At 40.4% G+C, this 26,282-nt stretch overlaps 1 protein-coding gene and 1 long non-coding RNA gene across 4 annotated transcripts; both read right to left on the minus strand.

The window, feature by feature from the left end:
• EFCAB2 (EF-hand calcium binding domain 2) lies at window positions 424-24,017 on the minus strand. Of its 3 annotated transcripts, XM_021392035.1 has the most exons (8): window positions 23,819-23,991; window positions 23,523-23,566; window positions 11,341-11,425; window positions 8,322-8,394; window positions 3,318-3,397; window positions 1,639-1,681; window positions 1,467-1,533; window positions 424-673 (listed from the first exon to the last, which is right to left on the minus strand). In XM_021392035.1, exons 1-8 carry the CDS (start codon window positions 23,974-23,976, stop codon window positions 543-545), a joined length of 681 nt encoding a protein of 226 aa, XP_021247710.1. In that variant the 5' UTR covers window positions 23,977-23,991; the 3' UTR covers window positions 424-542. The 3 variants fall into 3 exon arrangements, with proteins under 3 accessions (XP_021247710.1, XP_021247711.1, XP_021247712.1); XM_021392036.1 differs by lacking the exon at window positions 23,523-23,566 and having other exon boundaries at window positions 23,819-24,017; XM_021392037.1 differs by lacking the exons at window positions 23,523-23,566; window positions 23,819-23,991 and adding an exon at window positions 23,346-23,496.
• LOC110396421 lies at window positions 21,181-23,329 on the minus strand. The gene is made up of 2 exons (XR_002436953.1): window positions 23,079-23,329; window positions 21,181-22,334 (listed from the first exon to the last, which is right to left on the minus strand). It is a non-coding gene; the product is annotated as an uncharacterized LOC110396421 (long non-coding RNA).

The following is a 26,282-nucleotide window of genomic DNA, read 5'->3' on the forward strand; positions in this document are numbered from 1 at the left end:
GAACTAACTGCTCCAGTTTAATTGCCCACGGCGAACAAAATGCGAGCATTTGGTAAGACTTACAAACTGCAGAAAATTTAACTGATCTGTGATATTATTTCAAAAGTAGCAATCAATGCCTCATCAGTTAAACACAAACAGGGATCACATTTCAATACAGAAGTTTTATCTTAGTAGCATGCCCTCACAATTTCAGTCATCTTAAAATACTCACTTACCTACTTATTATCTGCTTTCCCAGGTCTCACTTTTCCATTACTTTTTCAGGAGCAATTGTAAAGTCATTTCTCGACTCCATTATTTTTCCTGTTATCTTTCAAACCAATTCCATGATTTCTTTTCCAGATCTTACACAATATTTCTGTCAAGAACTCTTTTTCCAAGTGTGAATAGATTTCAATATATATACAGAATCCAAGGAAATACAACTACTCAAATTTTATTTTAATTATAAGCACAAAGTCACTCACTGTGTTTTGTTATACTTGAAATTTCTACCAACTGGTAAGCTACACTGCTGTTACCAAAAGGCACCTCAGACTCTACTGTGGAAGATCTTCAGGTTCATCTACTATCATCATTGAAATGTAGTCTCTGTATCGAACAGCATTTGTTTCTGGATCTAGAGCACTAGAGAGCATCTCCTCCATTTCTTCCTCAGTAAATGGTTCACCTGGAAAAGAACAGAAAATAACACTTCGTCTTCGTAATTATTCTTTTCAGGGCTGACAAATTACCACTTCTCTGTTGCAAGGATATTTTTTCCAGTACTTCTGGAGGAAAAAAGAATCCAATTCCTTAACTTCTGCAAATGCAGAAGTCCTGCATGCCAAGCCAGCTTGTTTAAGAAAGAAGATAGACGGCTTGGATTTTTTGATTCACATTTAGTTCACAAGCTCCAAAACACCCAGTCTTGCACAAGGCATACTTGTCATTTTGTACTTGAGGCAGGCAGGGATGAGTCAGCCATGCAAGAAAAGCAGGCTCTTCAAGGGATATTGAGAATTACATGGTATACAACTTAAATCTGGTCTTTGAATCTCTTTGTTTGCGTAGGGCACTAGAATTAAGATCAAGATAATGCAGGAATGAATGAGTTCTGAAATTACCTGAAACATTTGGAAATCTAAACTGAAGTTTTAGAGGGAGGAAAAAAGGAGTCACATCCTTAGGAAGCACAAAAATGTGCACAGAATCACAAAATATTCACACAAGACTAAATTATGACTCTATAATAATAAGCTCTATCTTACAGTATCTGCAAAAAGGCAGATAAATGTCCTTTCCCTGCATTATTCACCAGTGAAATGTTCTAGTCTGTAGACACTCATAAAGGCAACAGGATTGTTTGAAGATTGTGTACCTACTCCTGCAAGTTTTGGCTTGAAGAATCAGGACCACAAGGTGCCATATACACATGTAATGTTTATTTACATAAACAGTGATATTATAAAAAAACATATTACCTTCTTCAGTCATATATTTTACCAGCTCCTCTTTAGTAATGTATCCACTTTTATTCTCATCTAAAGCCTTTAAATAAAAGGGATAAAACTGTTGTGGTTTTAATCACATTAAATCAAGAATCAGCTACTTTTTTTTCCCAGCACTTATGTACCTGAATATTTAGTTACAGACCTCAAATGCATGTAGAAGGACATCTTCTGGAATAGGCCTGTAGCTGAAACCATTGAATCAGAAAAGTTAAGAGTTAAAGTTTGTAAGGCTGATGTACTATCCTGAAATAATAAAATAGCAGTACTAGAAAGGGAAAACCTATTTTTAGTTTGTCTATCAAACATTTAATTCTAGTTTGACTTTATGGAACTTTCCATATCTTAACCCCTTGAGTCTTTCATTGTATTCCTGTTTCATTCTCCTTGTGCTAAGGAGTCAAATGAGTTGTTTTTGCATGTCTGAGCTGGCTGAGTGAGTTAGTAGGAATCAATAGTTGCTGAATCACTCCACATAGCAAATGCAGGGAACAGAAAATTGCCAAACCAAGAAAACAAAAGTTTTGTCCAGGTAGGCTGGTAGCTAGGCAACAGATCAGCTAGTGGGACTTTGACAGTCTATTGAGCTGACTATAGGCAACAGTTTCACAGAGAAAGCAGCACTGGGTGCATGTATGTGTGCATAAGTGCACGTGATTTCACAGCTTTCATTTTAAAATGCTTGGTTGTTTCACCCAGACTCACTTCACTCTTTTACTATCTAAAAAACAAATTGTTCTTTGTGATCCAGATCTCACGTGCCCTTGGATAAGTGAACTATAGACATGGCACCAAAAGATAAATGTGAGTCTTGAGAAGCCTGAGCTAGCCTGAGAAAAGTGTGTGTTTTTATATGTGTGTTTGTATCAATGGGGGTGGAGGAGGAGGAAGAGAGAGCCTGGCGCAGAAAGGCATCACTTTATGAAGTGGTGAACATCAGTGTGGACTCAGAAAAGGCCATGAAGAAGGCCAGAGAAGGCAATGGTGCAGAAGACTGGGATGGCAACATGCCTACGCCAGCATGCTGGAACCGAAGACTGGTTGGTCCCTGTCCAGGCACGGACACAGGGACTCAATACAGCCTCAGGGTGTGCCCAGTACCTCAGGATGCTGTGCGACATTGAGGGAAATCCCATAGCTATTTCATGTGTAGAACACCAAAGGAGCTCTGTGTACAAAATAGCTTCTGAGTTTTGGACAAGACTAAGTCTCTCTAAACCCTTGGTTACCACCTTTAAGAAAAAAGATAAACTCCCTATCGGTAAGATTGCTTTTTAGTGCAGAATATCAAAACAGCATAAGTTTCTGCGTACATCCAAAAATTTGTATGTACCTTTGAATAATGAACAGCATTCTTTTTCCAGACTTCTAGACCAGCAAATGTTTTAGATCAGCAGAGTGCTGGTTGTATATATTCAGCAGTACCTGGCAGTCACTTTGAGACATGAACACTAAGCTGATTTATACAACTTATTAAAAATATACTTTAACAGACTGTGCTTCTCAGCAACTGTAACTCAGATTAAGTAATGGTTGTGACCTTATTTGTATATAAAATATTTTCAGAGTTGAAATAGGAAAATAATTCTGATTCACACTGAAAATACAATAGCTAGATGTTATCACAATTCATTATTACAAGCTGATATTATTTGTACCAATAGCACAACACAATTTTATGTAGACTATGTCATTTTGAACAAAAATCTCACTACGTAACTTAAATTTTTAAAAATCTGTCTTCCTTCTAGCTACATAAAATTACTGCAGATACATTCATTCAGAATCAACCATGGAATAAATTAAAGTCCCAGTTCACATTACCTTCTGGCGAGTAGTACTTTTGTCATCACTGGACGAAACTTTTCTAGATGAACGTATCCAGTTGGTTCTTCTTCTTCTACCTAAAAATAAGACATAAGTACAGTAGGTTATACGAATCATTCACAAACTAATAGAAGAATTAGAAAATTGAGGTGAGGTGAGCTCTGCAATAAAATTACAGATTTAGACTTAGAGAATTTATATGAAGTTTTTAAATGTCACATATGCCTGAAATGCTTGTGCTCAAATAGAAAGAAATTAAAGGAAGAAATAATCTCCCAGACAAAACACAGGCCTGCTATTATAGAAACTTTCAACAACTCAATATTGCCCTCTTGTGCTTAGAAACCATTCATGCAAAAGAACTGGACAACTAACTGATCTTATCTTCCACAATAACTCAGCAGAGGTTTAAAAATTCAGACAGCAATTATATCAGTGAAGGTAGGTATGACCTGGAGCATCCCCAGGCTGTGTTACATGATCATCCATCATATCACACAGTCAGCACATTCCCCGGCATGGTTTTGGCCTCTGCCATCAAACCCTTTGCCCAGCAGCTACCAGGCCCAGTTGTCAGGCATTGGGACTGTGGGCACTTCTCCCCAGCAGGCCATTTTGTGCAGCTGCCCAGCATAAAACATTTACCTGCATAGACATGGAATGCTCTGTGCCAGCTGGCTTCAGCACCCAAGGATATTTCTGGGTACATTTAATGTGCTAATTTGGACATAGCCCCAGTCTAGTACATCTCAAGGATGAAATTTGTTGCCTCCACATGTTCTGTAGCCAGAGAGAGTCATCAAGAGAAGGACCAGAGAAGCAGACAGATGGAGTCAGGGCAGTCTGAAACCGTCATAAGGCAGCCCATAAATTACTGCACAAAGAAAAGCTCCCCTTTGCCTCTCAAATAAATTAACAGGTTAGTCCCAAAACATCGTGGACTTCTAGCTGCATTCTCATGGCATTCCTACATGGTAAAATACTGCTCCCTACAATTTGGGTGTATCCCTTCCCTAAAAGTTGAAAGTTTTACCCCCAAATGGAGCTCTTAATGGTGTTAGTTTGCTCCTGTCTGTGTTGAAACTGAATCCTTTCCTTGTAGTCTCACAGTCACATCCTACTAGGCTCTTCACAGACACAGCTGAAAGAAGACTCAAATAGGCACTGACTTGAAATCTCAGAGCTGAGCCGGGAAGCTACAAAGCTATAAATCTTTCTCATGGGAGCTGGGTCAGAGTGTAGGGCGTTGCCTAATACATTCAGTTGCTTAAATGTAGAGCTGCATCACAATTTTGAGAGCTATCTGTAAACAGAACATTTTAGGGAACATCTGTGCTTCAACTTGTATTAGTTCAAAAGTCCACAGACAGAAAAAGAAAGAAATATATATGTCTTATATTAAGCAGAGCAACAAAAAATAAGGACCCAAAACATCCATGAAGATAGTAAGTTATATAAACCATGTTTAAGAGCCAAAAACCATTAGGTCTGCTCATCCAAACAGTTCAACATTATCCTAATTTTCATACCAGAAGAACTCACTGACAATGAACTCTCAACATAACAAATACCTGTGAAAGTGTCATTCCTCACTGACAAATGTCATCCAGATTTGTCTCTTTTTTTGGTGTGCTGTTTGTATTTTGCCTTCAGAATGCAGTTTGTGAAGAACTTCCTGACAACAGACCTAGTCATTCGAGGTGGTAAGGAACCTCAGCTCCCTCTGACCTTCTAGAACAGCTGCCATTTCAGTGGCTGTACAGGCCCAGCAATGTCTTGAACTGTTAAAATTAATCCTATTTCTAATATTAGATAGGTATGAGAGTAAACTGAATGTATTTACTTCACCTAAGTCTGAAAGTACCTAGCTTTGCAGGTACACACATCCTTTTACTCTCCTTCACATTCAGTCCTGGTCTACACCTCATTTCCCACTGGTGTTTTCCCTTTTCTGTAATTTCTCCCCTTTTCCACAGTGGCTGTTACAATAACAGTGCTTGCTTGCTTGAACTCCATGAGTGTTGCTCTGTTCCCTCCTTTGGGTACATCCACAGCTCCCATAACGGAAGTACTGTAGCATTCATTCTGTTTCATATCTCTGCTCTCACAGTCATACTATTATTGTCCACATAACATTTGGGGAACTGAGTCACAAAAAAAAAACAGTATATGATAATTTTAGAGATAAAATAATTATGTAAATGCTGATTTGGCAGATAGGAATAATCTGGAGGCAACATATGCTGGTTTGTTAAAATAAATAGGTAACTGAGAGACAAAGGTATCTTAGAATCTCTAAGATCATCTAGTTCAACCATGCACCTACCACCAATACTGCCCACTAAACCATATCCCTAAGTACTGCATCTACTCTTTCCTTATATACCTCCAGGGACAGTGACTCCACCACCTCATTGAGCAACCTGTTCCAATACTTCATCACACTTTCCAAGAAGAAATTCTTTTTAATATCCAACCTGATCCTCCTCTGGCACAGCCAGAGTGCTCATCCTATCACTGTTACCTGGGAGAACAGGCTGACATCCACCTCGCTACAATCTCCTTTCAGGGAGTTGTAGAGAGGTAGTAAGAAACAGAAATGATCCACAGCTTAAAAAGGGCAAAAATACTGGAGAAATATCTTGATTAGAAACTGGTCAAGAGAGAATATTTTTACTTTATCTAAATTAAGTGGTACTATTATAATCAATGATAATGGTACCTTATATAAATTAAGATAACTTGATATTAGTGATTAGCATAATACACTGAAGATTCCACAAGAAGACAGTTTCTTCTGGTACTTAACCTATGCCAGGGTTTCATTTACAAACACCATGAAAACTTTGAGATTTAACTTTCAGGTCAGTATTCTTTAAGATTAACCTTTACTCTTGATTGCATCCTTTCTTCTTGCATTACTTGCACTTTAATTTCCTACCCTTATGAACATTATTTGTTATGCCACTGCATCTGAAAAACTTCCCATCTCATAGCTGCATTGCACTGTACTTTGTTACGTTACTTATCTCAAATTTTCAGTAACACTAAAAATTGGGGGAAAAAAACTTGGTAGGAATAGGCAGGACTTAAAATCTCCAGGTTCCTCTGGACTGGAGAGGAGATGTTCATTGCAGAGGAGCTGGACTAGATGAACTTCAAAGGTTACTTCCAACTCTAAGGCTATGATTCCATGTCAAAGCATCTTCTTAAATCTGTATCTTGAGTCAGTTACATTGTCCATTTACTGCAAACACAAATCTCTGTTGGCCAGCAAAAATATCATTACTAAGCGCCATAATCTTTCCACTTTGTCTTGTTTGTCTGTGGAAACTAGAACAATCTGCTATTGAGAATAGAGAACCACAGCAGACAGAACGTAGCATCATGTTAAAAGATCTTTCTCCTCTGATTGTTACTTGCACTTCATTTTCTGAAGCAGTTAGTACTGCTAGACCTGAGACTTAGCACAAGATTTCTCTCACTAAATTCTGATCTACAAGAGATTGGGCAAGTCTACTGAGGAGAGACAGGCATGCAATCATACAAAGAAAAGAGAGACTCCCAGCATCTTGACTGTCCTGGTTTTAGCTGGGCTAGAGTTAATTTGATGGCACGTTTTGGCTTCAGGAGAAAAACAATGTTGATAACACACCAATGTTGTACTTGTTGCTGAGAAGTGCTGCACATAGCCAAGGATTTCAGCTTCTCCAGTGACGGGGCTTTAGGTGTACAAGGAGCTGTGAGGGGACAGAACCAGGACAGCTGACCTAAACTGGCCAAAGGGATATTCTATATCATATGATATCATGCTGAACAAGAAAAGTAGGGAAGTTGGCCAGAGGAGCAGCCTCTGCTTGGGGACTCGCTGGGCATCAGTTGGCAGGCGATGAACAACTGCTTGTGCATCACTTGTTTTGTAAATATTGATAATAGTAATGATAATAATATATATTTTTCCCTTCCTTTTCTGTATTGGTTTTTATCTCAACCCACAAATTCTACTTTTTTTTTTTTATTATTCTCTCCCCCATCCCACTAGACAGATGTGTGGTGCTTAGCTGCCTGCTGGGATAAACCATGACACTGGTGTATACATGAAGAAAGAGAAGATTCCTCTCCCACTTCTCAGCTCCAAAACCTTCCATTCCTTAAGGCACACCACTTTTCTAAAGCAATGTGAAGTCTTTTTCCCGCTTCTTTGCCCCATGTATTAACCTCACCCTGCCATGGCACTATCAACCCAGCCTTTCCATTACAAGCATGTGTTGAGAAGATAAAAGTTACAGCGCAGGAAAAAACCCTGGAGAAAGACAGTAGAAGTTCCTTACCCCTCCACATCACTAGGAGGACCTCTAAGTCCTGAGAGTCTTTATATTTGAATTCTTACTTGACTTAAGTAATCAAGCAAGAAAAGATTACTTAACAGCGAAATCTCAAGACTGGGGTAGGCCTCAGAAGGACAGAAAGTTGAGCAGTCTGGCTATAAGATGCAGTAGTAACAGAATCTGTTGGAGAAAAACTGCCAGGTCTTTCCTCTGCGTATTTTTGGATTTTGATGTATAATTTTAATACCTGTTCAAGAATAATTTTTGTTATTTAGTCATTCAGTGTTTGTCTTTGGCATGTCCAGAGCAGCTAGATGGTTAGGGTTTGGACATCCAATCTAATTGCAGTTTAGAGCAATCTTTTTCATAGGCCAAAAACATTTTATCCCTCCATTTTCTACAAACAGCCCTCCACTGTGGCTTAGCATCACAGTGGTCTTCTGTGGTAAATGAGAGTCAAAGGGTTCCCATTTTAAGCCATCTGTTGTTCCCTCATCAGTGTCAAGATTTGTTTCAAGGCAACTTGAGAGACTGCCCAGTTCAATTCCATGACACGACACCTCCTCTTTTCACCTGCAGGAAAAGAGCTTAGCTTTCCCACACAGCAAGGCAGAAGGGTCAAACTTGTGCAAGTTCAAGATAGAAGATTATAGAAAATATGTAAATCCTTTACCTTTGCAAGGAGTTCATGTAGCTCTGCCTCAGTTGGGAAGCAACCCAGTGATCTGACAATTGAACCAATCTCTCTGAAAGAAAGTAAAACATCTGTGTCAGTGATTCTGCAAAACAAGAGTGGTTGTGGAGAATACAGCCATCAGTTCAGAGCTTGCATATAGGAGCACGCATGTGTAAGTACCCACATGTATAAGCATATCTATGTGGACTTTTAAGATAATGTCTCGGTAAGCAATGCCTTCTTTCACAGACATTAAGTATCTTGAAGCTTTCTGGAATAGTATAATTGTACTTGTGGGTTCCCCAAAAATTCCTTATTACTCTTGTGTTTGTTACTGCGTGCAAGTTAATTTTCAATTGATTTCCTGTAATTATTTATTAGGCTTAATCACAGTAAAGTCTACATTTTCATAGTTAATAAAACACTTTGAAATCTATTGAGATGAAAGGTGACAAAAACATAGGTTTGCATTAAATGCTATAAAGGTACAAACTCTAACTGCAGAAGACAACAATTACAAAAGTGAAGCAGCCCTGCTGTGTTCCTGCTGCACAGATAGATAATTCTATTTTCCTCCTGACTGTCATTTAGATTAGCAGCTTCAGTTTCTGCTGTGTAGTTTCCAGCATACAAAAACGACAGTTAAACACAGGAAAACTTTTTGTCGTGGTTTTCATCTTAGATATGATACTCTCAATAACAACATTTGCAAAATCATGGATGCCACTGACGTAGGACATATTCTAAGCAGAATGAAACACTATCTTCCTCAGGCTTAATTTCTTTCTAATTCTTGTATTTGCATTAGGAGTTACCCAACACTCATGTCAGCCTGTCAAGCCAGTGAGTGTAGCTTTCTGTATTCCTCACATATATCTGATATTTCAGGAAATAACACTCATACTTCTACAACCATGGCTAAGAATTGTGCTGTGCTGCCACCTTCTGATATAAGATAATCAGACATTAATAGTCACATTACTGTGACACAGTCCTGCAATATAAACATAGGACACTAAACAAGGCAATAAATTGTTTTTCACTGCCATAACTGTCCTTTGATTAAAATTAGTTGTGAAATTGTATATTTACAGTGTTACATAGACTTTGATTGTTCCTTCTCACACATTATAACATACTGGTTGAATGAAAACATTAAAAAGAAATTTCTGTTTGCATCATTTCATTGTTGTAACACTTTTCTCAAGCTCTATATCCATCACAGAACTTAGAGAAGAGTGTAGAAAACTTTACGTCTATGCAGACAAGACTGCAGATGTAAATGACAAACAAATAAACAAGTATGCCACAGTACAGTGAGGGTCAGGTGTTCCTCAGGGTGCCACCAACCCAGCCAGGAGGAGACAGCTGGGGGGACACCAGGGCAGCTCCAGCTCTGAGCACTGATCACCTCCTTGGGGATGGAGATAAAATAAGAGATTTAAGGAAATAATCCTCCCAAAAAACTTGACAGAGGATGGAACACAATTGTACCAAATGTGGAGACTTTTCCTGAAATTCCCCTTACCTACTATAACTGAAAAGTCATTTCACATGTGAGTTCCTCACACGTACTGTCTAATGACAAAATAATTTCATCAGCTCTCCCCCTCCTTTGTAGTGCTTAACTAATTGAACCAATTGAGTTATAATTAAAAGATCTGGTGAAATTCTTGTGAAAACAGTAGTTTGAAGTATGAAAAATTCCTTTAGTAAACTTCAATGGCAACAGCTTGTAACAACTCAAGGGGACATAAATATGTGTTTAATTTTTTATGACAAAAGTAATGTTGTTATATGTCATGAATATTTATGTTAAAATGAAATTGAAGTAGCATTGTCAAATATTCAAACTTCAAAAATATCAGTATTGACAACTTTTCAATTTGATATCCATTAGCTACGTATCGTGTATCCTGTTATGCCTTGATGAGTCTAACAGTCCATGTTTCTGTCTTACATTGAACTTTTTACTCCCTCAGACGTATATTTTGTTTGTATTTCCACAACACTGCAGGCTAAAGCCATAGCACAAGCAGTTCCTAACTCTCTTTTGGCCATCCCATTCCCCCAGTTCTGGTCATGCCATTTCAAAAAAAGGAGACAGCCGACTAAGAAGGATTGCAAAAATGAATGACTAAATGGAACAGTTTCTCATTAAAGATTAAATATATCTAGACTCTTCAGCACTGAACTTCAGTGATGGAGGGGGGGATGTGACAGAGAGCTATGAAATCATCAATGGTGTTCAGAAGATTAATAGAGAACGATTATTCACTATCTAACATAAAGTTCAACATCAGGAGTCACTCAAATCCATGTGGCAGATGCACAATAAAGAAGAAATACTGTGTATTTGCTCAAGTCCTTATTCCTTCCCCAACTAACATCTAGTAGCTCAGATAAAGATACTTGGCTAAATGGACTTTTAGTACAACTGAGTGTGTTCATCCTTATGTTCATTATTACATACTGTTATTGCATGGTTATATAATGAACCTAAATGCAAGTTATATGTGAGCTTCATAAAACACCTCATCACCAGAACAATATCCATCTCTCACAGCACCCCAGAGAAGGAGGGATGTGTGGGCTGCACTGAAGTAGGGATGACCTACTGAGAGCATGTAACCATGACAAAGACTGGCAGGGACACTCCTTGATGTGTTGAGACAAATTTGAAAGTGAAGGTATACATTCAGTACCCGGGACATAGTGCCAAATGAGCTAGTAGAACAGAAATTTGCTAGCAATAACTGTAGCCTTAGACTTCTTGTCTGGGTTCACCTTCCTCTTGCCACTTGGCCCCACCAGTCCCAGCATCCCTTTCTCAAGCCAGTCTCAGTCTCCAACCACTGAGCAATGCAAAATGTTTATTAAACAAAGACATACTTGTCTGATCAGGGTCAAAAGGATTGTTTTAATTATATTTTCTGGTAAGGCAGATGCAAGTTGGGGGAGTTACTTATCTCTGTACTACAGCCTGTAATATCTCTATGTGAAGATATTTACAAACCTGACATCCACAGTTTCATTGCCTTCATGATCAAATACCTCAAAAGCTTCTGCAATCTTTTTCTCAATTTCAGCTACCACGGCATCTGCAAAAAGAAACACAGGGATAACATACTACTTCCTTTTTTATGCTGATAAACTCCTTCAGATACTTATCAAGGTTTTTTTGCATTTTCTCATTCTCATTTATTTTTCTATCGCACAAGGTATGAAAACACTAAATGTCTTAAAATCCATCCTTCAGAAACATTAACTGAAAATTGTATTCAGTACCAGTTTCCTTTGCTGTACTATCCTTTTCTACTTTTCCCAGTTCTAGCATGAACTAGGTAAAGCTCTAGGCATTGCCAGTTAAGTAAGACTGGCAGGGAGTTGGGATTAATTCTTCTGGTTCTTTCAGAACAATTATTTCCTTTTCAGGTTATCCAGACTGTTCACTAGCACTTGATGCTCATTTGAAGACAGCCCGTAAGCAGCACACCTGTCCCAGTTGTGACATTTCTTCTTCACAGACCGCAGCTTCAGTCTTTGTATGGAACAGAAGCAATTAAATAGATGTGGCTCTGCCAGACTCTTGAGCAACGAGCATTTAAAAAAGTGATTTCCAGTTAATACAATTTGCTAGATACTACCATTCATTTAACTATATGAGCTTCCTTTTCTTCCCTGGGGCCAGTTGCTCTGATGGTTCAAAAAGTCTTTTCACAGAAGAGAAATTATATGAAGAAAAAAAGCAGCATCAAAAGAATACAACCTTAAACAACCATGTAAAATGCTAGGGAGCAGTATTTGCTGCTCACCAGTAAAGATTTAGTTGATGAACCCATTTACACAAGGTGACACCCTGAAACTCTTTTAAAGCTATGTAAAGACTAAGATTAAGGTTTTATTGATAGACACACCCATGGCCTTCATTTTATTATTCAATGTTACTGCGCAACATACCTGAAACATCAGTCTTTATAAACATTAGTCCAGGTATATTTAAATAAATATTGTCAATTTTATATTTAAATACCTACATGCATATAGGCACCTCATCAATTACTGCATCCTCCCTTTGTGGTACCATATTATGGTTAAAAGCAGGTGTAATGAAACCCTGAGGTCTCTGGTGACCTCTGGTAAACCTTTTCTCACATGGAGCTGCCTCTGACTGAACTGGTCAGTCCAAAACGACAAGAGATACAACTGGGTAACTTCTGTCCAGTGATAGCCAGATTTGGAGACGTTTACATCTTGTTCTGTTTTTAGTTGAACAGGTTCTTATCAACAGCTCTTTTGTAGATCTTTCCATCCACTAATCATGGCTCATCAGCAGGAAGTACTGAATCCTATCAGTGACTACACTTAGAACTCCTGGCTACTCCAGTATCATTTAAAATATCTCTATCCCACCAGCCATTACTTCAACCAAAAAGATAGGAAGTCATTTTGGTCCCACAGATTGAAAAATCCAGAATGGGATGCCCCCTGCCATGTCCATTCAACTTCAGTGAACCTTCTCCTCCTGCTTATGGATCCAAGCTATAGAATTTATAATCACCCTGCTAAGACCACTCCAGCACTTTTCCCTAAGACCCCTACAACTAACTTTTACAAATTCCAGCTCTTCCCATCATCCCCAAAAACACAAGTAGTACTGTCTGTCTTGCCACACAATGCCAAACAAAAAGGAGAGGTGACAAGGTGGTTGGGCTAGGGGGAATCTCTGAGCCAGCTGGAGATGAAAAAGGTACAAAAAACTGAAGTCTCTGCTGAAGATCTGAGCCTACTGCATGCTCCAAAAAAGGGTTTGGCCAACAAGCAGAAATAACTAATGAAGTTCTCCTCTGCTGATCAACAGCTTTAACATGGAGTTAAAATCCTATAAATGTGTCAAAATGCAGTAACAGTTCTCCAATAGAACAGGAGAGTGGTGCTGTTCATAAAGATGTGAAGCATGTACTACATTCCCCTTAACAGGAATTCCCAGTTTAGTAGGTAGGTGTACAGGGCAAAAGGATGAAAGAAATGAACTAAAAGGCAAAAATGACTGGTCTTCAATGTTTGTGGCCACCGTTTCATTTAAACTCTTCCAAAGTACTTCGCAACACTATTAAGGGAAATTAGAGCATAAAAATGATATACATAAATCTATATACGTGGCTGTAGTTCTAATTAAAAGAAATGTATAACATTTATTTTCTTAAATATGAGGCAAGAATAAGTAGCTTCACAATTGCGACTCTGGGGAGGTTGTCAATTAGCTCTTACAAGATCTAATCGGGCTTTTAAGCAACTGTTAACTGGATCACTGCCTAGATCAGGATACTAAAAAGCTGTCATAATACTAAGCATCAGCAGCACAGGTGAAATCTCAGACTCTCTCAACTAAGCACATCTGTTTTATTAAGATATTTTGTTTCCAGAGCAAAAAGGGAAAGCCAGTCTAGTTTCCTATGATTAATTCTTGGTGATTTGATAGTAAGGCGTTGTCACACTACTATTTCTCTTTCCTAACTCTAAACGAAAGTATATCCCTCTTAAATTATTCAGCCGTGAATGTTTGTGTTGCCCTTGTGAAGTTTGTTCAGGAACCTGACTGACTTAAAAATAATGCAGAAAGCTCTCCCCAGTCCAAGGAAGAAAACCTTGCAGCATTTAACTACTTCTATTTTAAAGCAATTACTAAGGGAAAGGAACACAGGGAGAAAATAATCTTGAAGCCATTTGAATCTGACTTATTGGCAAAAACTTTCTGCTCTACAGAAGAAAATGCATGCATTAGATTTTATCTAGTGACCTCAACTCCAGAGGAAGTGTAAAGTAGAGTCAACTCAATATGCTGAAACATTAATTTTATGCTATGCTCTAGAAATAATTGGACAAGAGAAATATTTTCTTCTCTACTCTGAGCATCCAGTGACATGCAAAATACAAATATAGCAGATACCAGAAAAGGAAAGAACAATACGATTAAGCTGTAAGCTTGTGGAGCATGAAATGATTGAGCTGAGGTCTTCGCAGACAGTGGAACCTAGTTCCATTAGGGGTCCAAGCTATGGTCTGCAGACTTAGGAAAGGGATAATGCTCTCTGTCCTAGATGAGAATCATCCCATGATATCACAAACGATACCTAGGTAAACCGAATTTTAGCCTTTCTCCTATAAAAGAAGAAAGAAGTTTAACTGGTTTCTGCAGAAGTCACTTTCAAGCATTCTCAAAGAAGTAAAAATTAAGTCCCACTGAGATCCAGCCCTTCACGATTAGACTCATTTTGCACTAAGAAGGTGATTAGTTTCTCCCCTTCACTATAGGCAAGAAAATCTTTCCTTCCTGCTGTTCAAAGCAGCTCCTGACTGGCAGCTGATTGTTGATGACAAGCTAACTCTGGGACATACAGGGGAATTATGCTAAAGTTCTGTGGTGTGCTAGAGAAAACTCCACTCCCTGGTAGGCAGTTAGTCTGAGTGGTGAACACAGGCATGCATCAATCCATGCAAAAAAACACTTCATGCAACACAGGAAATGTACAACAAAATATGCCCTGATGCTTTTATTGTATGCAATCCGTGCACCTATGTTATATCTACATAGATACGTATACATATTGAAGCACAAGTCTTCATAAGCATCAGCAAAGAAGCCTAAAATCCTGGGAAATGATCATGGAATACTACCTAGTTATACTCAAGCTGGAGTTAAATTTTCTCAAATCTGAAGCACCTGCTGAAGTTTAATGAGTGATTAGTTTTTATATACCTATCTTTTTTGTTATTGTAGGATAGTGTGGGAGAAATTCTCCCCACTTTCTCTTTGCAAAACAAATTTGTGACTTTATTGGCATCCTGCCAAAGAGGAGAAACGGAGGTGCAGAGGCTGGCTGGTTTGTATGACAGGGCTGCACATGGGAAGTAGAGTGTACCACATTCCCAGCCAAAACAATTTAAAGCAAGACAGACCCTGAAGGAAGGGAGGCACTCCTCATCCGGGGCGAACCCAGACAGCGGCCCACTGCAGAATCCAGCCAAGACCAGCAAGTCTGGGCCTTGGAAATTCAGGTGTGCAGGCTGGAGCCAGGACTTGGCTATTGCACCAGATCTTCCTGCTGATGAAGTATTCTGGACCTAGCAGCATGCCCAGAAAAGAAAAAAAAAAAACCCACAAGTTTAACTAATCCAGGTTAAAATTGTGAGATTCAGGCATTTTCTAGTGAGTAATTTGTAACCTATACTACAGCCTTCCTTTTATACCTGCTAGGAGAATGGCCCAGTGGAGGCAGTCAGCCCCTGCCACATTGGTGTTAGTAGGCAGCGGCTCTTCCCTTCAGAAATGATGTTGCAAGCTGGATCCCCATATACATAGCACAGGAGGCAAGTTTTCTGCTCCCAGCTTTGGCCAGTCGGGATGACACTGCGCAGCAGGATTACTACTTCTAAAATGAACTCTTGGCCCCCAGCCCTCCCCAAGGTCCAGCCTACTGCTGTGTAGCTGCTGCTTTGCAGACTGTGAGCAGCTCCACCCCGCCACAGCCCTGGGCTGCCTGTGCTATCTCCTGCTATGCTCCTGGCTACTGGGGTGCTGCAGTCAGTTGTGTGGGGTAGTGCTCTGCCTGGCTCCTTTCCCTGGAGCTACAGCTTACAGATTTTTATCATCCTAGTACAAAGTCCCTCTGGGCTCTGAAACAGTCAATAGTGAGAGCTAATGCCCTGACCTGACCTTCCTAAGCGCCTTACTCCTTCTATCCTAACCCATCACTGACCCCATATTAAGGAGTGCAGGGCTGTGAGCAGTAACACAGAGCTTACTGCCTGCCTTCCAGAGAATGCACAGCACTGGGAACAAAAAGAAATGCATGCTGGGAATGTCCCATGTATGCCCAAACCTCTAGACAAAAAGTAGCGATAACCTCAGAGTTTCAAAGAATCTGGAGTCATCATTACAGCAGAAATGCCTGGCAGTTCTCCTGAGCACCTTTCAAAACACAGCAGCACCTGTCATGACCTTAATGGTTTCTCCAGCTTTCATGGAATTCAGTTCTCCCACACCTTGTGTATTTGCTGTTGCAGCCCTTGCCAAAAAGCTACTTTCTTTATTTTAATTCCTCGTATTTTGTCACGTGTTAAAGCTCTTTTTCACCTCATAACTATCTAGTCTTTTCGCATTTCTTGAAGGGAAGGGTTAAACGAGACAGTTCTCAAAACTCTGAAGTGAGACACTTACAGTGACCTCACATCACACAAAAGGTTTCTAAGTCCTGGATCATAATGACATGCATTTTCATTTGATAAGCTGTCAAGTGGTTTATGTCAGGAGCAGCTGTGGCATTTTTAGAATAGCAATCAGGACATAGCATGAAATATTCAGCTATAGTTCCCAGGGTTTGGCCTCACCTGTCTCCTCCAGCAGTCAGCCTTCTTTGCTACCTGCTGCTCCCAAACCTTCAACTGGAGGTTCACAACAGTTGCAGATTATTATTTTGGGAGCTGCACCAGTAAGGATTCTCAAGAAGAAACAGATGTCCAAATTGGACCTAACAGGTCTCAATTCTGACCTGGATTTCAGTCAGCCAAGCACATGATCTATTCTGCAGACACTGAAGCGGTAGCTGAGTTTGCCTTCATGAAGACAAGTGCTCTGTGAGCCAAAAATGCAAGCTCTGAGTAATACTGCTCACCCTAAGCATTTGTACAGGTCTAGCTCCAGGAGCAAAGCTCTCCTTCTGTTAGCTGTTGTCTGCAGACAAGTTGCCAAATACCTGTCACTGCGTACAAGTGGCAATGAGGGCAATGAGACAACATGCTTTGCCATAGTGACCTGCACAACGACTGGGGAAAATCCCTTTTAATATAAAAATCTTCCTTGTCTGCTGAGCAAGGATTTGGAGATAGCTTCCAGACATTGAAAGAGAGCAAGAAAAACCTTTGCATAGGCATGCATTGCCTCCTGTATGCACGTGATTCACAGGTAATATACAATTACTATCTTCTACTTCTCATGAGGAAAGTCTTAACGTTATCCTTCCTAGAGTGAACTGAAATAAATGACAGCACTTGAGGTTTGTTAGGCTGCAAAAAATAATTGCTACACTTTCTTTGAAGTCAATACCAGCTTCATGCAATCTCCCTTTTCATCAGGCAGAGATAAGCTCAGCATAAATCTCCATTAGCAGCGTCCTGCACATCCCTAAATTCCCAACTCTGGCAGTCGTACCAGTCAGCACTCCTGTTGCAGCTCAGAGCTGGCAAAAACTGTAATCTCCACTGCTGCAATTTGTTCTGTATCTTTCATCCCAGCTACACCTGGGAGCTAATGAAAGAGCTATGTCTAGCCCGTACTTATACTCTCTTTCATCACGAGTGGCAAACTGCCCTGCAAGGATATACAGCTCTCCTGGCAACGCTGGGAGTTGTGCTATATACCTTCAGCTGCTGCTGAAAGGTAAAAGCTAACACAGGCTGCCACAGGGCCAGAAAGCAGCCTGTGTTGCTGTAATGTGTGCTCTCCGAAGGCAGAGTCTCCATTCCTCCTGGACTCTACACAGCCACAAGGGACAACTCCAGCACTCACAGCCTTACGCACTCCCCCAAGCTGCCCAAAAGGCAGTAATGCACACACAGCAGCACACCCTGAGACACGGTCGTGCTGCTGAGCACTGGGGTTGGCCCTGGTGTGGCACACAGACCTACCACCAACAGCACACACATACCTGAACACGTGTCAGCACAGAGCGTCTCATAAATGTGGTATGCTCACTGAACTGCCACTGGGTGATGAAGCGGTCATCAACCAGAGATCAGAATAAAGTGGATATTAGAGCTCTTAGAAGTAATTTATTTCAAACATAAACTAGCATGAAGTTTAACTACAGCAGCACAGTAGCGATACTAGAATACAGCAGTTCATAAACTGTCTTCATTTGAAAGGCATGTTAATTGCCTAAAATATCATGAGAGAAGGAGAGTTTTTCAGCATGACTTCTAATACACACTGCCACTATATAACATATTACGAGTCCTTGACGTTGCCTGAAAGGGTCTTAAATGGGCTAACAAAAATACAGCTTCTATACTGGCTGCCATTCTATCTGCACTGCTCTGTCCTGAGGACTTGGACCAACCAAAGCAGTTTCAAAGAGAAATAAAACAGCAAGGGATTACAGGGGTTTGTTGCAGCTACTTGCTTTTTAAGGAGCTGTCTGGAAAGCAACAGTTGCAGGGCTAAACCACTTTCTTTACATGTCATAAATGCACACCAACCTCCAATTTTCTTTCTGTTTGCATAAGGGTCATAGTTGGAATTTGAATAGTATTTTAGCTGACAAATTTAGGACATTTACATTTATTGTCAATATGGGATAAGATATTTCTATAACCATTTGAGGCAGACTAAGCTAAAGAAGAAGGCTGGCAAGCACCAAAAACAGAAACAAAAAAAAACAACACATGCTGCCCATGGATAAATTTCAGAACTCACATCTCATTTTAACCTAACCATCAGCAACAAGGTCCAGGTCCAGAACATCCTGCCAAGGTAAACCAGCAGCACAAAAATCCTTACCGTACTGAAGATGGAACTTGGTAAGTTTTTGAAAGCGATGGCTGTATGCAGCAGCAGGCTGGACTCAAGGAAATCCTGTCCAACCTCACATCTGCAGGGCTTTCACGTACTACCCACACCTACTTTACATTGGGCAGGAAGTATTTCACATTTCCAAAGAGCTGGAATCTGTATTTAATTTTAAAGATTGATAATTACAGTTAAAGGCCATTTATAAAAATATCCCACGGGACCAGCACGCAGTCCAACCTCAAAACCCTTGGTGGGCAGGTTTGTGTTTGGGGAGGCCCTGCCCTTCACGCTGCAGCAGGTCCCTGCAGGCTCACATCGCAGCCACCGTTACTGCCCATCACCCTCACCCTGCCAAATCCCACCGCCAGTAGCAACGAAGCAGTATCTGCTCGCACAAATTAAGGTGAACTGCAAATAAACAAATCCTCAGATCTCAGAATCATTAGTATGCAGATATGGGAATTCTTAATAACATGTTAACCATTGTTGGAGAGAGAATTTGTGGGAGTTCTCCGGCTCCCTGTCAGCACTGTGTATCTGCTGGTTGGCATTGTTTAAAAGACGAAACAAAGTTTCAAGCCTTTCTGCAAACCAGCTCATTTTGTACTTGGTAAGTCAGTTAGAAGTACAGCCAAACTGAAGAACTTCCGCTACTTTCCGTGCCATGGAAACAAGAAATCTGCCAATCTGCAACTACCTCTTCTACATGCGTTTGAGATAACTTCTACTGCAGGGCTATAGCCAAGAGGATCAGACGTCTACAGCCTGTGCTTATCTATAAAAGATGGGCACAATTTATTCTTTGTTTCAGTCTCAAGTACAAATATTAAAACATAACTCAAACTCATGTCAAGGCGCATGTTAAACCACATTACAACCGAATAAAAAGATATAAACTTTCCTCCTCAAACAATTTCTCACAGCAGTGTCAACAAGAGGAAGTAGTATTCATCTCTTAATCCTCAAGTGGTAAGACTACACACTGATTTTTAAGGGATCTCATATATTCACATTTTCTTTTACAGCCGAAATATTCCTTGCTTGAGCCCTATGAAAGCTACTTTATGCTAATTTTGTATTTTTTTTTCCTCAAAAGAAACACTGCCACTTTTACAATTAGAAATAATTCCTCCAATGAACTACTTTAGCCTGAAGGTTTATCGCAAGTGTTTAATCTATAGCTTTTGTACGCTGATGCTTAACCCCTGAAAACACCAAAAAACAATTTAAAATCCTCAGTATAGCAAGATACTCAAATGGACTCATGTACTTAACATCATGTGCATCATATTATCGCCTTCAATGGGATTCCCCAAAGCCGTACACAGCTTAAGCACTTTGCTGCGTCAGGTTTGAAACTCTCTGGTTAGTTAAGAGACCTGTGAGCACAATTAATGGTTACAATTGGCTACAGTGCTCGTGGCAGCCACTAGGCTCGCTAATGTTGGACTCACAGCAGAGCATTTTTAATCTCTGTAATGAATACAGACTCCAAGCAGACCAAGGCAATGTGGGAGAACATTTAGATCCCACTCACCGATGTAGGAAGATTCAGAGGGGCAAATGAAGCAGTGGCAACTCTACTTATTCACAGAAGGTAATAGTTAAATGGCATATGCAGCCCCTTCTTAACAAAAGGAAACTACAGTGTATCTCTCATTTCACCAGCACACCAGGTGGCAAAGCAGGGCAGCTAAAGAGCAACTGTGGGTATGGCTCAACACATTGGTACTATATTTACAAAAGGCTCTAAAACAGAGGTAAAAACTCTTTCCCATCTCCACTAACAACCTCAATGTGAGTTTTTCACAAGTGGAGAAAAGGATCTGTGAGGACTAATTACATACTGCAGCTGTAAATTAAGATCCCCAGAACCACTACTATTTACCAGAGAAAACCATCATCACAGAATGGCTATTATCCATCTCCTTAAGTCTTCACATCAGAATCAGGCGTGTTTCTGGAAGACCTCCGTTAACCAGAACCAGTTATTCAGTTCCATATGGGTGTAAGGGTGTGTAACAAGAGCTCAGAATATTTAATCTACTTCCTTTTGGATTCAAATTCATGACTTATTAATTGCATTATAAATATGTGCTAACTGGCACAAAGAATACGGTCTGCGTAGAACTCTCATTACTGATCGTGTACACATTATTATCATAATGATAAAGTCATACTGAACGTTCTCTCTTTTGAAGTTCTCTCGTACTTCCATGTAATTTCTTAAATCCCAGCTGGAGAAAAATATGTCTTGTCTTCCATCTAGTTTTACTTCAGGCACTATCGGTCTGACATTTTACTTTCAGGTTTTAGTAACATTAGCATTGAGATCAGAGATACAAAAACTTAGGAAATCTGACACATTCTGTCAAATTATGAAGAAAGTACCTGAGAACAAATGGAAGGACAGATTGAATTAAATAGCAAAAAAGAGGAAAGACATAGAATGATGGGAAGAAAGATACGGATGAATATGCAAAAGAGAAAGATGAAGCAGTCTAATGTAATCAGATGGGTATAAAGGGAAAAAAGCATTAAACAACATTGAAAGCAGAAATCTAGGAATATAAATTCATGCATAAAACATACAGCTCCATATAGCATGGGCATGATATTAACACTCACACACATGCAAGATTTTATTCACAAGAATTATGTAAGCTAGAGGGCAACACGTTAGCAACGTCATGCAGAAGAGGTTGCAGGCCTTGGCCTTTCACAGTTTTTTCTTCTCTACATCCAGTACATCTGTTAAACATTTAAGTAGGCATTTTATCTTTGAAGAATCCAAAACATGAAAATAATAGGACCTAAGGGAAACCTTTACCACAGCAGGTGGAACTACAGTTGTACCAAGAACTAAGGGGAATACCCTAAAGACTAATTATTTGACAATACAACTAATGTTATACTTCTGTTTGAGGCATAATAAAGTAAAAGCTGCAGTTTGTGTATATGTGGAACGCTTGTCAGAAGCATGATTGCTGTGTGAATCCAGGATTCGAGAATCCTAATTAACCCCCTAACTGCTATCTGCAGGAAGTCTAAGAGCGACTCTGACATGGAGATAAGCCACCTTCTCTTATGGGATTGCTTCTGCACTTCAATGAGACACTAACTGCTAGTTTGCCTCAGTAATGAGACACCTTTATAAGGCAACAAGCGACTGGTCTGCTCAATAACAGCGTACGATTCTCATGAGTGACCGAAGGGAAGCTAGATGCCTTGTCCTCGCACTATTCATGAGATACAAGTCATTGTCTTCTTTCTGCAGACAGGAAACCAAAGCCCAGCATGCCACCTTTCTGTGATCCGACAGGAAGGGCCAGGAGTGGAATTCATGAGTCAAGGTTGCTCAGGATGACAGCACAATTTTCCTCTATAAGATAACATGTGGTGGTCTCCTGGGAACAGCTCTTTATAGGATGATAAAATACCTGAAGTAATCAAAAAATAATCAAGAAAAGGGTTTATCTTCAGGAGAATATGGTGCTTCAACTTCTTTAAAATGTATTAAAAGCTATTAAACAAGCAGTCAAAAACCAAAACAATCCACTAATGCCACCAAACCTTCCTTCTCCAAGAATTTCTGCCAACAGATTAACAAAATGGTGCAAAAGCTCAATATCATAGGAGTGGCTGCCCAAACTATATATGGAGCTAGAGCTTTCCAGTACACCAGACTGTCTCTTCTCCGAAGGTTCAGCAGATTTACAAACCCTTATCCTTCAATCTCCAGCTACCTCTGTGAGCACGGCGCCTCAGCTTCTTTGATAAAAATGGAATGATGAAGGAAACACACTTTTTCTAGACTAAACATAAATGAAGAACAACTTAATAGTCAGAACAGACCTCACTGCTATGACACTGGTCCTAACTGAATTTATGCAATGCACCCAAACGACTCCTGAAACACTTTTACCAAAATCAAACTCCTCACTCAGCATTACCCATAACAACTATTTACACAAATATACAGAAAATATTGCTTTTACTCATTAATACAAAATAACCTATTCTTTACATTATTTCTGTTATAACGTTCGCAATCTCCAATGTTTTACCACATATATGAGTTTATTTCCACGAAGGATGGCATTCAGAAGCGACACTATTGCAAGCTGTACAGAAAGTACAATCTTCTGGAAATGGCACTCGGACACCCTTGAGGGAGGAATTACCTTTCGCTTTTAAATCACACTTTCTGGCAGCGCTTCCTGAAGCAGAACATGCCTGCCTCTAAAAATAATCCCCGGTGCCACCAGCAGCACCACAGATCACTTTTCCTTGGCGGAGGGCTGGCACCCCCCCACACCCGGAGCTGGGCCCCTCGCTCCCCGCACCCAGGCCCGGTGCGTCCCGCAGGCAGCAGCCCGCCGCTGGGCTGGCCCCCCTGGGCCGTCCGCCTCGGGCGCGTGGGCCCGCAGAGTGGGCGCGCCCCGCCTTACCCTCACTGCTCCCCTCCTCCGCCATGGCCGGGCCCTGAGCCGTCGCCGTGGCGACGCGAGGCGCAGCGGCTCGGCGGGCCCTCCCTTTCCCCTCCCGCCGTCCGTTCCTCCGCCGCCACGGCTTCCCCGGGCCCCCAGCCCTGGGCCTGGGCTGACAGGCGCAGCCACCTACCTTACCTCTGCCCTGGGCACCAGTCATCACCTTCGCAGGGCCCGCTGAACTAGAAAGCAAATAAAGGTTGGCTGAAGCAGTGCAGTGAGTTTCTGAGTGCCTTAGGTACGGCACTCCATGGTTTCAAGAGCAGCGAGTGACGGCCACAGTCCTGGGTGCTAATGCTCCAAAACATCCATTGTGCCCCAAAAACAGATCCCAGGCATAGAGGCTGCAGCTGTAACCCACCACCCTCTGGCCTGGCTGTGACCGGTGGGGCTTGGGGTGTCTCTCCTCACCATGCCAAGGTGACGGAACTCACCACTGAAGCCACACCTGGCACGTGTGGCAGTAGCAGCCGCAAGCACCGCTGTCCTGGCAGGGAGGCTTGGATGAGCCCCAGCAATCTGTCGTTTCACAATGTTCCTTTTTTTTTTTTTTTTTAAACAGTCTTCCCAGCAGTTGCAGAGATTTCTGCATCTGAGCTTTAGAAAGTGAAAGAACATTTTATTCTAAATATCGTCACTCTGAAACAGCTAAAATATTCTCAGTGATATTAAATAAAACACAGTTTAAATATAGCTGTGTATTTTAGCAGACGTACTTGCAATGTGCAGTTCTTCTGACAAAATGATTATGGAAGTGGAGAAAATACAAATGTGAACATTCCAACAAGATGCAACCACATATTCATAGGAACTAATTTTTTAAGGAAATTCCTAGAACTAAAGCATTGTGCTCCCCACAGTAGATATTAGTTTGTCAAATGTTAAAAATTTTTAAAGCTTATTTGGATAATGCCTCCTCATATGTTCATATAAGTTTCTCGAACAAACACGAGGTGTTCCGTATTCATGGAAGCTTGGAACACAGAAAAAATCCCACCAGTATTGAGCAGAAATAGGGCTTCTTTGCTCTAGAAAATCACTTTCTTATAACATTTGCTGTTTGCAGGAAATAGCTATCCACAGTGCCTTTCAGCCACTTATTTCTGTTTTTATTGAACATAGCTCAGAGTAAAGAGGCTATAATATATACCCAAGAGAACATACAATGTTACTCTGTTGGGAAAACAGCTGATTATGCGCTCTAACAAAGCTGATCCCTCCAAATGGTTACCTATAAACTTGAACAGTTTATTAAAGTAACCGAATACTTCAAAGTACGTGTTTTGACTACATGAATAACAAGGATTTGTTTCCTCTCAAGCAGATAACAGAACTTTTAGTGAGAATAGTGCAAAAGCCAAATCTAGAGAATGTAGTAGGAGCAAAAGGAAAGGCCATTATCTTTCAGCGCGATGGAGCCTCATTTCTTGTTCCCTCAATGTCTCCAAACACAGAGCCTTCGTCTTTGCTGGCTGTTGATCTGTTGTGGTAGATCAGCCGTATGTTTGAAACTGAAGAGCAAAATACATTGTTTGACAAGCACAGAGCTTTCTTATTACTTCTCTCTTCTACTCAGTGTGAAATTTCATGTTCTTCAGTATTGTGCTCAAGGATTGGATTCCTTATGTCATTTTCCAGATCACCTGAATCATCACAGGACATTCAGAGCTATTCTACAAATGCTGAGTTAATTCGAAGTGTTTACCAGATTCTCCTAATAAATGCTTTAAAAAATGCTTTTCCAGTCATTCAGATTTTCATGCCTAGCCCATGCCCAAAATATGGGCAACATTCATCTTTTAAATACGTATTGCTTACTGTGGAAATGTGAGAATCTCGTGTTTCTACAGCAGTTTTTGAGTAGATCTGAGCCATTGTGAACATGAAGTGGTAAGACAGTCATTCCACTCAGGCCACTTTATTTTAACATCTTCCCAGCAGTCTCATCAGGATTTGGGCTTGGCTTTCCTCACACACTGTGTTTGATACACACTTATCTCAGTTTCCTCCAAGAGTTATCGTAACTAAACAGTAATGTGTAACATCCAGAAAGAAAGGGGAAATTGTGAAGTCTGCAACAGATACTACATGTTGTGTTTGCCATACTTAGACCTACTGTAGCAGCTGACTCAGGCCCTCATTAGCTGCTACAATAGCTCCTTTGGGAGAGCATTATTCCAAGTATATAATAGTACTCAAATCCTGGATATATTTTTCTGTAAGTTTGGCACCCTTAGCCTAGGTGCAAAATCTTTTGTCACTTACAGGTATTGCTAATTTCTGCTAACAGTATTTCACAATCTCTTGCCCGTGTTATTGAGATTCCACTCAGGACAATTACTGTAAGTCTGTATCACCTGCTTCAGCCTGGAGTTCCCTTTTGTTTTGAATAGTTTGCAGCCAAATGTCAGCACCTGTTTCCTTTTCTTCCCCTAGTTCCTGACATACAGGGTTTTGGTGTCTTGTCTGTCTCCTGGAACAGAAGAAAATACAGAATGAGAAAGAACTTCAAAATGAGAACTCACCATTTTAAAATCTCCTGGCAACACGTAGGAAAGAAATGTTAACAATTATAACGCAGATCAAATATTGGACCTGAACCACATGACTGTTTCCCTTCTAACTTAATGCACAGACATCTCAAACCAAGGGTATGAGTGGGCTGAAACAACAAATCGCATTTTGGCACAGGCAAGTACAAAAGGAAACCCAGAACTACTAATTCAACAGCTTGAAATATCAGCTGCTGCATGCAAGATCCTTAAAGAGCTCCTCTGAAGAGAACATAGCCTTTTAAGCTTGTAATTTTTCATTTCAAAAATGTCAAAAAATATCTCAGGGAAAAATATGTAAGGAACAAGCATTGTTGATAAAAAGCCTGAATCCACTGACGTCTAA

This window comes from Numida meleagris, chromosome 3 (genome assembly GCF_002078875.1).
Source record: "Numida meleagris isolate 19003 breed g44 Domestic line chromosome 3, NumMel1.0, whole genome shotgun sequence".
NCBI classification, from domain to species: Eukaryota; Metazoa; Chordata; class Aves; order Galliformes; family Numididae; genus Numida; species Numida meleagris.